Below are 11,052 nucleotides of genomic sequence, written 5' to 3'. Positions count from 1 at the left end.
AAAGCTCAGCACGATCAACAAGCATCCCGGCACAACATTCCGAAATACAGCGTCAACAATCATGTTCTCTGGTACCAGGGACCCATCGGCAAACTCGGCCAAAAACTCCACACCAACTGGCAAGGACCTTTCAAAATCATTGCACTCTACCCCAACGGCACTGCCAAAGTCAGCTTGCCGAAGACTTCACTGAGATCGTCAACCTCAACAAGCTTTGACCATATCACATCGACACGTTCAGCATCAGCACCTCAGCAAATTTCTGACCAGAACCAACAAACACCCCGAAACCAACAATTGACAATCACCAGCAGACAAACTTTAACTCAACTCAGTTAGACACAACTCAACTTGATTCAACACGAACTCATCCACCAACTTCCAGCAAAAATCTGTAAGAGTCAAACTACCGTTGGATCAATGCCACCTCAGCAGATATCAACAGTTGAACTTGAGTTAACTTTCCACCATTGATCTTCAATCAAGCCAAGTCAAACGAGATCAATTCGGTTAACAAATCTCTACTGTTCATCACCAGCAATCAAGCGCCACACGATCAGCCAACCAACAGTTATGGGTCTCAAGACTGGGGTGAGCACTTCGATCACAGAAAATGAAGAGAAAGATGCCAGCTCATCCACCCCGGCACCTCAGATACGTCATACACCATATTCCTAGGCTTCCCAGCAATGACACAACCACCTGGCTCAAGGACAATGGATTCAAGCTCCAGCCATCAACAAGCCGATTATCTAGTCAAATATCAAGATAGTTCCTTTTACTACAAGAATACAACTTCGAAATCGTCCACAAACCCGGCAAAAATCACTAGCAAGCAGACTCCTGAATATTACTGTCCGCATGGTTTCTTGCCACACCTCTTCAACATTTCTCCTCCATAGTACCACTGTTAACTTAACATTGACACGGGGGACAATTTCAGAATCCAATCGCTTCAATCTCCTTGTATTGTCCACAGCCAGTGTCAGACATAGCGCAGCCTTCTCTTTGCTTAATCTTTGTTAAATTATAACTGGAGTCTAAGCCAGAATTTCTTTCTTGCTTTCTTACTTTATTCTGATTCATGTTGTGTTCCCATTGTACTTCTAAATTCACAAAAGATCTGCTCGTTCTTGCGCCTCTATTTGACGTCGATGCTGGCGACCAAGATACTTTTCCAGCCCAAGCCTCAAGGAATCGGCTTCTTCAAGGACCTGCTCTACTTTCCTATCGATCCAGAGGAAGATACAATATTTCTCCTACACTCCATCACAAATTGCATGGCGAGTAACTTCGGACATTGGCACCGGCCCCTCCAAGGAGGGACATTTCTTATTCATTCATAATAGTAATGCCCATAACTAGTTTCAGCAACTAGACTAGACAGGCAGTGCGATACCCCCTGCAGCGCAGAGATCAGCTCCAGTGTTGCGATCGTAGAGACTGCAGCCCTCTTTCATGTCCTCGCAGCTGCGGCGTGCATTCCTGCAAGACTGCAGGGTGGTGCCCTGAAAAGTTACAGACTTGGTACAAATGGACACTGTGGGCACGCAAACGAGGGGGCAAACCCCCATGGGGTCTTCAGTAGGCAGGCAGGTGCTGTTTGCGGATGGATTCTCCAAGTAGATGCAACCGGATTTCCCGAAGCAGCAACCACAATTATCTTTGGAGACCTCGGCATTGCAGACCTCCACAATCGAATCAAGCTTACACTTCCTTCCTGCCATGAGTTCTATCGGAGAGGCCTGAGCTTCCTGAACATAATGAACAAGGCGGTTACCTTGATCTGTGCCCTGCTGCTCCAGCCGCGGGATGGGGTCACCGTTAACGATGTTGTAGTAACTGCATCCAGGTTGTCGGGGTGGGAGTTTTCCCTTGAGCACCTTGATGCCTGATGTTGGGAATCCTGATGAAGGCAATGGGCATACGGCCAACTTCGGACCTTGGCACTCCAGGGTACAAGCCCTTGAATCACCGCCAATGCAAGTGACTTGTCCTGAACCAGGTTGCAGGTAGACACAACCTTTCTTCAGACTACAGCAGTTGCTGCAATCGGTATAGGTGAGGTCACCATAGCAAACCTCGACGACGCCACCTTGAGCAGCTGCAAGAACAGGAGTCCGAGTTAGAATCGACTGTAACATATAAGTGGAGATCTCTCTCACAGGATAACGAGGCCAACAGAAGAAGAACGAGCACGGGGAGATTGCCGCTTCCAGCCATACTTCTCTATTGCAGATCTGATGGGCTTTCGAAGTCCAGCATTGGTGCTTTAGAAATGTTCAAAACGTGTGTACTTGTTAGCAGTTCGCCACCACACAATGGATATCTCAATGCGATAAGATAAGCCCTCTCACCACGGATGCGACGGGCGAGCTGAATGTCCTTTGGCATTAGATAGTGGCTTGCTTTGCGAAGATTCACCGGTAAAATGCGGGAACAATGCCCAGTCTCAGCACAAAAACAAATATCAGCTCCAGTGTTGCAAACGTAGAGACTGCAGCCCTTGATAGAATGAGCGGACCGAAGCTGGAGAGCCTAGGCCTAAAAAACGATAAGGCACGGTTGCAAGGGTGCAGGGTAACAAGTTGCATAAATTTATTTTGGAAAAATGCTCGTCTCGACCATTTTGATTTTTTATTCATTTTCTGTGTCACATATATTGTCTGTATTGAAAACATATATGCCACTTGCAACCCTTGTACCAGGTGTGCTACCCCGATCGATTTTTTGCTCTTAGGTAAAGGGAAAGCTGGATCACTCCTGTGTTGAGAGCTCATAAAATAGAGTAAATGGCAGCATCCATCCCTCCAGCTGGCTGAAAGTTTGGATCCCGGGACCATTTTGCACTAACAATGCAAACTTTAATTGAACCAGGCCATGGAGGTGATATATGCCCGGGAAGAGTCAACCATTGAACCCAATCATGATCAATAACAAGGATTCGACGCAAAGAGTTTCTTCAATTCTCTTATTGGTGTTGGTACAGTGGTTCACATTGAGTTGGTAGCTTCCCAGACAACTTGTCTGGTTGCTGCTAAAGTTCCTTGATGAAACACTGCCTTCAAACCTGTTGTTGGTCGCATTGGAGCTGAAATTTTTTGGAAGGCTCACCCGAGAAGATGGCCTCCCAGTCTGTTGGAGTTTAACAGAAGTATGCTCGGAAAGCTGAGGAATGCTGCCTTGTAGGTGACTAATATCTGCCGAATCTCAGGAGAGCTGAACAAGCTGGAAGCAGTTAGAGAGTTCCTAATCCCTGCAAGCTGGAATAGTTGGTTTGTGAATATCTATCAAATCCAAATCCATATGCACCTTCACTGAAAATGTCAACACAGTGAGCCATTTCCTCCAAACACAGTAGCTGTAATGGGACCAATGTCGTACTTGGCACTGTCCATAAACCATGGCTACAACAAAATAGCAATTGTCGTTGGCATTGCTTTGGCCTGTACATGTGATCTGAAATATGTCCTGCCAGCCACGAGAGAACGAGCTTTTTAAATGTTTGCAAACGTTTAGTGTTTGGAACGTTACATCGCCTCTGACGGTGAATCCAAAGCCCTCTCTCCAGATCGTCGCGAGTTTTACAAGTTCCCAGCAAGACACAACCTCACTGGCTGGACGAATTCAGAGCATGGCCCATGGTGATTCGTTCCTCGTCCTCTTTTGTTTTGCGTGGTTTACTCCCAAAGCCGGAGATCAACTTTCATGCTGGGAAGCTGGCCGGTGTAACCTTGGCGACGGTGTCTGGTGACGAGTTATTGCAGGGGCTGAGCCTGACCGAATCAACTGGTAAGCTAGAAGTTTTTTTCGTATTTAAGTATTCGCTGACTGATACTTTATTCCAGCGGCTTCGACATGGTCCGTAGCCAACGCCACGGCATTTGGACAGTGGATACAGAGCAGAGGCTCCATCTCTCCCGTTGCATCCGGCTACGTCATCTCCGGCCCGACCACAGCTCTACGAGCCGAGGTTGTTCATGTTTCCATGGAGGAGGAATGGCCGAGGACGCTCCAGAACGGTCTCGTAGCACACTTCGGCTCCTCCAAGGCTCGAGACAGGAGATGCAAGGGATGCGTCTGGGTGGGAATGGCTTGTGTGACAACGCCGGTAGTAGCAGCAACACTAGCAGCAGCAGTGTGGGCACAGGGAAGCCAGGGAGCAGCAGCGGCATCAAGCTGCAAATCCGCTACGTTCTAGAGCAACTTGGAGCGGAGTTTTATGGCCTCTCGTGGCTGACCATCAGTCCCATGTATCTCCACTGGCATCCAGTGCTGCCTTACCACTGCGACGTAGTGCTACGGCTGGAGAAGCTACTGGATTACCCGGAGGCACCACCACCACCACCACCGCCGCCGCCGCCTTATGATTATGTACATACGATGTTTAAAATGACAGTATAAAAATACGTATTCTTATTAAGCAAAGGGAAGATTAAAAAAAAGAGTTTAGCCTTTGTTCGTTAACCATCTCTTCTTTGTTGAACATGACGCAAGGGGCTCTTTTCCAGACGTATCACGCTAAACCGGTTAAAGACCGATCGATGCTTAACCTCACAACAATGCACAGCCATATTTCTTGCTCATATCGGTTCTAAGCCAAGGCGCATCGGCCAATGTCGCATTGCTGGATTCCTACCACTTTCGATGAAACTGCATTCTCTCTCGATCAGCCAAAACACCAAGCTATCTTATTAAAATAAAATAATAGAAATTATAAGAATTAAATTTCAGAGGATACTCAACAAAGTCAAGAAACCTCATAAAATGTTGAGTAACCATCAAAAGATAAATGTGCACCTGGATTATCACATAGTGTACCATTTTGTGTTCCGCATCCACATAATATTGGATTATTGCAATGGAAAATCATCTCCTGGTGCACTGCAACAAGCCACTTTATAAGTTTTAAATCCATATTGATCCATATTTCATAAGCTCAATCAAGATAGTATAGTTCAATATCATCGTTCTGATTTTTAATATCATTCACGATATCCAAAATAGCTTAATAATATTTGTAAGCTCAATAACATATTGCATACCCCCAATATCAACAAACTCTTGTAAATAGCCACGAGAACAATCTTGACGAGGAAGATTCATCACCAGAAAATGTTTGGCACCAGAATTATATAAATCCATAATACTAGATTTAATGCCAGCCATCACAGATGGAATTGATATTTTCCATATTGCATACCATAATTAGGATTATTACCAATATAATAAAGTGCTTTATCTTTATGAAGTTGTAATATTGTTTATGTCATAGAAAACCTGAAACTTGCGTAGATAAAACATGAGAAAGAAGTATTATAATACTAGTTGGACGAACAGTCACTCCAAATTCAAGCCCATAAAATAAGTTCCATTGTAAGTCAAGCTAGGACGCTCAAAATCTCCAAGCTTGAGAGAACAAGCTAAATAATCAATACAAATGTATCCATCCCCTGTGGCTTTTCCAAGTGTCACTCAATATGGCAAATTTCCAGAGAGACTAAAAGCGCCAGCAGCAATTGCTTCAAGGTTGCGGTTGCCAGTATCAGAGAGTGAATCAGTAAAGCTAAAGATTGCCGGAGGAACACAAGTGCCATTGAATTTTTTGGCACTATCACCACCTTGAATAGCAACCCAAGGAGAATTGAAAAGAATGAACGGAAAGCCATGGAAAAAACAAGAAAGACTTGATGAAAACAATGACCTTAGTAACATAGGATTAATTTTCCCATGTCAGCCTTTCTAAAGGCTGCCAATCCAAATGCTACAATATGACCACTATCCGCTAGCTAGAAAAGTTATTTGTACGATGATGATCATGTGTTTATAACGACAGTGTTACTGGTTCATAAGTGTGGATAACAATGCATACGCTCCTCCCTGCTCTGGATTCATCCTGAATACCATGTTTGCAGCACGGCCCCCGTTCTGTAAGACTCTATGGCTGGCCCAAGCAAGCTAGTCCACTCCAAAATATGGCAGGTTTGCAATGGCCTCATTAAGATGCCCTGACCGGCCCACACAAAGCATCGATAGTGTTGCTTGGTTGGCTCCATTCCATAGTCTGCTACCACTGAAGCAAAGGCACTACCTTCCTCGCCTCACATTTCCAGTATGGCTGCAAGCCACCAGACCCAAAACAAAGCACGTCAAGTCCGGGAGGTGGAGTGTCTTTAGAGAACCAAACAGTTCCAATGCCTCAAATGAGCTAGGGCTACCAGCATCCCGGCATATGAAACCATGTCAGGCACGGGAATCAGGGCCAGCAGCTTCAAATCTCTGCCCAGATGCCCATTACCGGCATATGCTGTCAGCACAGTATTCCACGTGGCAGATTCGTGTTGGGGGAGACTTACAAACATTCTTATGGCCTTGGTCAGATGCCCATGCTGAGAATATGCCGAGAGCATTGTGTTGAAGGATAGGAGGCCTTGCTCTGGCACGGGGTTGAAGTTGTGCTGTATCTCCTCGATTCCGTACGCCACACTTGCTTTTCAAGAGCAGCATTGTGGTCCATGACACAAGATCCCTCTGTGGCATTTTCTCAAACACGCACGTTGACTGCTCTATGCAACTGTGACTGGCATATGCCGCAAACATTGAGTTCCAGGAGACAATGTCCCTAAAAACATGGTTGTTGTGCATGAAACCAGGCTTCTTTCTGGCATCTCTTCTAGGAAGTTTGTAGATTCCTCTACACGACCGGCACGGGCATACGCTGCCAGCATGCCATTCCACGTCGCCACATCAAAGGAATACTGCCAAACAGCTGCTGGGAGAGATCCAGCCGTCCATTCTCGGAGCATGCCGCAGACTCGAACATCTTGACGCACTCTTGCATATGCCCAGTCCGGGCATATCCCGCCAAGGGCACATTCCAAGGCATGACGCTCTTGTGGGGCAAAGATTCTCTGGGCTTCCTCCAAAACCCCGTTCAGTACGTAGGCATTGAGCAGGAGATCCCAGGAGAAGGAATCTTTTCTGGGGAGCGAGTCAAACACGCGGCGGGCATTAGAGACAGTAGAGCACCTCCCGTACATCTGGATGAGCTTGTTGCAAAGGAAGATGTCGCCGCTAGTGATGGATTGGATCCTGGAGTGAGCTTGGAGAGCTTGAGATGGAGTTGCACAGCAATGGATGAGCTCCAAGCACCCAGTCATTCTTTCATTCTTTGTGAGTTTAGGGTTTTAGAAGGAAGCAATGCGCTCACGGGGGAGAGCGAATGGATTCTCGTTGGCGATGGAGGCGACGGCGGCGATGCGAGCGATCCCCTGGCAGAGAGCTCGTATCTTGACATGCTGAATGATCGCGCCAGGAACAGGGCATTCTCTTCAGCAATCGCGAAGGTCGGCCGCCATGGCCATGTCCTGGACATTGGGTGAGGCTAGAGAGATCCTTCTTTCGTTTCCTGAGCTCGTTCTTGACAGTGCTGGCACTGGGCTCTTGTCGCTCATGGCTTGGCGGGCAATGGAAGAGCAGTGCCAGGTGACTGCTTGCGAATCTTTTCTTCCAATGTACAAGCTGGCTCGCAAAGTTTGCCGAGACAATGGGACGATGGGAGCGATCAAGCTGCTCCATATGGGCTCGGATGAGATCAAAGTCGGGGTGGACATCTCTAGCAAAGCCGATGCATTGGTACGCTAAGTCTGTACACATTCTTCTTCTTCGTTTCCTCTGGACTCTTTGTCTCTCCAGGTGTGTGAGATTTTAGACTCGGAGTTGCTTGGAGAAGGGATCATTCCAAGTCTAAGGAACGCTCATGAGCATTTACTCCGGCCTAATGCTGCCACAGTGCCATATCGAGCTACTGTGTATGCCCAGGTATATAGCAAAGTCTTTTTTCTTAGCTCAGTGTTGAGTTTACTTCTTTCTCTTAGCTAGTCGAGAGCGACTTTCTCTGGAGATTGCACGACCTTCAAGGGGTAGAAGACCAGCTGCAGGACGGATTGGCTTTCGCTCCCAATGATTTCTACTCTTACTTCAAGCACAGACAGCATGCGTTTCACGTTGATGAAATCCCCGGTATGAAGCTGGTAATTTAGTAGAGTTCTCTTACAAGTTACCAAAACCCGTGGCGCTGCAGCTTTCCGAGCCGTTTGAGGCCTTCGTTCTTGACTTCTATAGAGCTCCAGATGTGCGTGGAGAATTTAATCAAGCCGTGCATGTCAACTTCTCTGGGACTGCTCACGCAATAGTTTCATGGTACGAAACTTGCTCGGATTCGCTACTTCTTGGTTCGCTTTCTTCTCTGCTTGAACTTGACAAGGTGGGTGCTGCAGCTTGACAAAGATGGCCTGGTTTGCTACTCAACTGCTCCTCGTTGGATCAGAGGTTTGTTTTCCTGTTCGATTCTTTGAGTAACTCCGCAGATTTGTGTTCTCAGGGGCAAGCGAGTGGTGTGACCATTGGAAACAATGTGTGTGGTTTCTTCCTGGACAAGGTGTTTCGGTGGAGGAGCAGTCGGAGCTTCGCGTCGTAGTCAGCCATGATGAAGCGTCAGTGCGGTATGACATCAATGGTGTACGCTGTAATAGTTCAGCGTCTGGTTTCGAGCTGAGCCTACAAAGGTGTCGCATGCTTGGTGACGGTAGCAGGCGTTCTATCATACAGTCTGCCATTCAGAAAGCTGTAAGTGTGTTTTGAATCTGTGAGTACGATTGTTTCTTTTTCTTTCTGTCCAGCTTGGAGAACGAGAACTTGGAAACTGTCTCATTCGGGATGACGGCCTGATGAGCGCCGTGTGTGCTCTATCTACAGCGCATGGATCCTGCCATGTGGCTGGCTTGTTTCCAGGCTGTAGAAGAGATGGCTTGAAGTACTTGGAGAGCGTCGCGAGCAAGCTGTCTATTATACACAAAGACGGCAAGCATCTCACTGGGGACGATTTCAAGGGGCATAAAGTATACAGTCTTGCAACTCCATTGGATATGGACGGGTTTCTTTCTTTTCGCGACAGGTGGATGTTCTTCTAGGGGAGCCTTATTACGCCACGTACGAGCATGCGTTGCCGTGGAAGCAGCTTCGGTTTTGGTTCGTTTTCGTTTCGTTTTCTAAAGAGTTGGAAGTTGTTTTAAAGCAGTGAGAATCCAGGTACGAGAGAACGACGCTAAGTCCGTTGCTATCAGAGAACCCTATTATAGTTCCCTGCTTTGGAATTCTCTATGGGATGGCTTGTCATCTTCCTGTAAGTTGATTATTTTCTCTGCAGTGACTTTGGTTTCATGTTGGCTAAATCAGGATTTGTGGCAAAGCCGCTGTCGCCTTGAAGAAGTCGATGGCTTTGATCACAGGTCATTGACAAAACCGTTTTCGCTGCTCGAGTTCAACATGCGTCAGGAAGAGTCTAAGTGGATTTGCAAAGGTTATTCAATTCTGTCCTCTTTGGTACCACTTAATGTTTTCTGCTACTTTTGCACAGGTTAGCGTTGTAAAGACTGGGCTCTGCCATGGAGTTGTCCTGTGGATGGACTGGGTGATGGATCCCGAGAACAAGGATTTGGTACTTAGCAATCCAACACACCTCAAATTGGGAACAAGCAAAGCTTTTGATTGCAAGGTATGCATACAATGCCTCTCTATAGTGGAGTCTCTGAAGTTTCTAGATCTATAGTAGATTTGAGAGCCTAGGATTGTTTACTTCAGTCTTGAGAACAATGGATTATAGCAAGCAGCCTTATTCATTCATAATAGTAATGCCCATAACTAGTTTCAGCAACTAGACTAGACAGGCAGAGCGATACCCCCTGCAGCGCAGAGATCAGCTCCGGTGTTGCGATCGTAGAGACTGCAGCCCTCTTTCATGTCCTCGCAGCTGCGGCGTGCATTCCTGCAAGACTGCAGGGTGGTGCCCTGAAAAGTTACAGACTTGGCACAAATGGACACTCTGGGCAGGCAAACGAGGGCGCAAACCCCCATGGGGTCTTCAGTAGGCAGGCAGGTGCTGTTTGCGGATGGATTCTCCAAGTAGATGCAACCGGATTTCCCGAAGCAGCAACCACAGTTATCTTTGGAGACCTCGGCATTGCAGACCTCCACAATCGAATCAAGCTTACACTTCCTTCCTGCCATGAGCTCTATCGGAGAGGGCTGAGCTTCCTGAACATAATGAACAAGGCGGTTACCTTGATCTGTGCCCTGCTGCTCCAGCCGCGGGATGGGGTCACCGTTAACGATGTTGTAGTAACCGCATCCAGGTTGTCGGGGTGGGAGTTTTCCCTTGAGCACCTTGATGCCTGATGTTGGGAATCCTGATGAAGGCAATGGGCATACGGCCAACTTCGGACCTTGGCACTCCCGGGTACAAGCCCTTGAATCACCGCCAATGCAAGTGACTTGTCCTGAACCAGGTTGCAGATAGACACAACCTTTCTTCAGACTACAGCAGTTGCTGCAATCGGTATAGGTGAGGTCACCATTGCAAACCTCGACGACACCACCTTGAGCAGCTGCAAGAACAGGAGTCCGAGTTAGAATCGAACATACAAGTGGAGATCTCTCTCACAGGATAACGAGGCCAACAGAAGAAGAACGAGCACGGGGAGATTGCCGCTTCCAGCCATACTTCTCTATTGCAGATCTGATGGGCTTTTGAAGTCCAGCATTGGTGCTTTAGAAATGTTCAAAACGTGTGTCCTTGACACAATGGATATCTTAATGCAGTAAGATAAGCCCTCTCACCACGGATGTGACGGGCGAGCTGAATGTCCTTTGGCAATGCCAAAGGACATCTAATGCCAAATTGGCATTAGATAGTGGCTTGCTTTGCGAAGATTCACCGGTAAAATGCGGGAACAATGCCCAGTCTCAGCACAAAAACAAATATCAGCTCCAGTGTTGCAAACGTAGAGATTGCGGGATAGAAGTGGTGGATGTTTCAGGGCTGGGGGATGGACAGGTCCTGGAACAAGCTGGAAGTAAAAGCCAAGCCAGAGACGAGATGCCCACTGAGAGTGGTGGAGAGGACGAAGCTACCTCCCCTCACCCACTTGCTTGGGCACTGGCTGGAGTCCAGGAGCTTCGTGAGGGTCTCGGGTCAGTTACAAGTCAGGAAGG

General features: G+C 47.3%; 4 protein-coding genes across 9 annotated transcripts; 2 read left to right on the top strand and 2 right to left on the bottom strand.

The window, feature by feature from the left end:
* Positions 1–1,288: 1,288 nt before the first annotated feature.
* Positions 1,289–2,304, bottom strand: LOC9649242. Of its 2 annotated transcripts, none has more exons than XM_002986243.2 (3): positions 2,166–2,304; positions 1,781–2,104; positions 1,289–1,732 (listed from the first exon to the last, which is right to left on the bottom strand). In XM_002986243.2, the coding sequence occupies exons 1-3, from the start codon at positions 2,221–2,223 to the stop codon at positions 1,380–1,382; spliced, it is 735 nt and encodes a 244-aa protein (XP_002986289.1). In that variant the 5' UTR covers positions 2,224–2,304; the 3' UTR covers positions 1,289–1,379. The 2 variants fall into 2 exon arrangements, with proteins under 2 accessions (XP_002986289.1, XP_024515997.1); XM_024660229.1 differs by having other exon boundaries at positions 1,289–1,720.
* LOC112340949 lies at positions 1,289–10,630 on the bottom strand. 4 transcript variants are annotated; one of them, XM_024660226.1, is made up of 3 exons: positions 10,502–10,630; positions 9,673–10,445; positions 1,289–1,331 (listed from the first exon to the last, which is right to left on the bottom strand). In XM_024660226.1, exons 1-2 carry the CDS (start codon positions 10,557–10,559, stop codon positions 9,721–9,723), a joined length of 783 nt encoding a protein of 260 aa, XP_024515994.1. In that variant the 5' UTR covers positions 10,560–10,630; the 3' UTR covers positions 1,289–1,331; positions 9,673–9,720. The 4 variants fall into 4 exon arrangements, with proteins under 4 accessions (XP_024515994.1, XP_024515995.1, XP_024515996.1 ...); XM_024660227.1 differs by lacking the exon at positions 1,289–1,331 and having other exon boundaries at positions 9,613–10,073; positions 10,122–10,445; XM_024660228.1 differs by lacking the exon at positions 1,289–1,331 and having other exon boundaries at positions 9,613–10,061; positions 10,122–10,445.
* On the top strand, positions 6,026–8,173 carry LOC112340948 (protein arginine N-methyltransferase 1.6-like). 2 transcript variants are annotated; one of them, XM_024660222.1, is made up of 5 exons: positions 6,034–7,378; positions 7,428–7,635; positions 7,696–7,821; positions 7,878–8,022; positions 8,084–8,173. In XM_024660222.1, the coding sequence occupies exons 1-5, from the start codon at positions 6,885–6,887 to the stop codon at positions 8,098–8,100; spliced, it is 990 nt and encodes a 329-aa protein (XP_024515990.1). In that variant the 5' UTR covers positions 6,034–6,884; the 3' UTR covers positions 8,101–8,173. The 2 variants fall into 2 exon arrangements, with proteins under 2 accessions (XP_024515991.1, XP_024515990.1); XM_024660223.1 differs by lacking the exon at positions 8,084–8,173 and having other exon boundaries at positions 6,026–7,378; positions 7,882–8,016.
* On the top strand, positions 8,084–9,680 carry LOC9649240 (protein arginine N-methyltransferase 7). Its single transcript, XM_024660230.1, has 8 exons — positions 8,084–8,202; positions 8,267–8,331; positions 8,384–8,628; positions 8,682–8,900; positions 8,957–9,030; positions 9,091–9,184; positions 9,238–9,361; positions 9,419–9,680. Exons 3-8 carry the CDS (start codon positions 8,575–8,577, stop codon positions 9,421–9,423), a joined length of 570 nt encoding a protein of 189 aa, XP_024515998.1. The 5' UTR covers positions 8,084–8,202; positions 8,267–8,331; positions 8,384–8,574; the 3' UTR covers positions 9,424–9,680.
* Positions 10,631–11,052: the final 422 nt, after the last annotated feature.

The sequence above is a fragment of the Selaginella moellendorffii genome, unplaced genomic scaffold (genome assembly GCF_000143415.4).
Source record: "Selaginella moellendorffii unplaced genomic scaffold, v1.0 SELMOscaffold_73, whole genome shotgun sequence".
NCBI lineage: Eukaryota > Viridiplantae > Streptophyta > Lycopodiopsida > Selaginellales > Selaginellaceae > Selaginella > Selaginella moellendorffii.
Note: the sequence above shows the minus strand (reverse complement) of the source record. Positions and strands in the feature narration are given on the sequence as shown.

Coding starts and splice junctions, on each gene's coding strand:
- LOC9649242 (XM_002986243.2), bottom strand. CDS start 2,223: ATGGCTGGAAGCGGCAATCTCCCCGTGCTCGTTCTTCTTCTGTTGGCC. Junction 2,105..2,165: donor TCTGTTGGCCTCGTTATCCT/GTGAGAGAGATC, acceptor CTGTTCTTGCAG/CTGCTCAAGGTGGCGTCGTC. Junction 1,733..1,780: donor GCAGCAGGGCACAGATCAAG/GTAACCGCCTTG, acceptor CCTCTCCGATAG/AACTCATGGCAGGAAGGAAG.
- LOC9649240 (XM_024660230.1), top strand. CDS start 8,575: ATGCTTGGTGACGGTAGCAGGCGTTCTATCATACAGTCTGCCATTCAG. Junction 9,031..9,090: donor TGGAAGCAGCTTCGGTTTTG/GTTCGTTTTCGT, acceptor GTGAGAATCCAG/GTACGAGAGAACGACGCTAA. Junction 9,185..9,237: donor GGATGGCTTGTCATCTTCCT/GTAAGTTGATTA, acceptor TGGCTAAATCAG/GATTTGTGGCAAAGCCGCTG.
- LOC112340948 (XM_024660222.1), top strand. CDS start 6,885: ATGACGCTCTTGTGGGGCAAAGATTCTCTGGGCTTCCTCCAAAACCCC. Junction 7,379..7,427: donor GGCCATGTCCTGGACATTGG/GTGAGGCTAGAG, acceptor CGTTCTTGACAG/TGCTGGCACTGGGCTCTTGT. Junction 7,822..7,877: donor GAGCTACTGTGTATGCCCAG/GTATATAGCAAA, acceptor TCTTTCTCTTAG/CTAGTCGAGAGCGACTTTCT.
- LOC112340949 (XM_024660226.1), bottom strand. CDS start 10,559: ATGGCTGGAAGCGGCAATCTCCCCGTGCTCGTTCTTCTTCTGTTGGCC. Junction 10,446..10,501: donor TCTGTTGGCCTCGTTATCCT/GTGAGAGAGATC, acceptor CTGTTCTTGCAG/CTGCTCAAGGTGGTGTCGTC.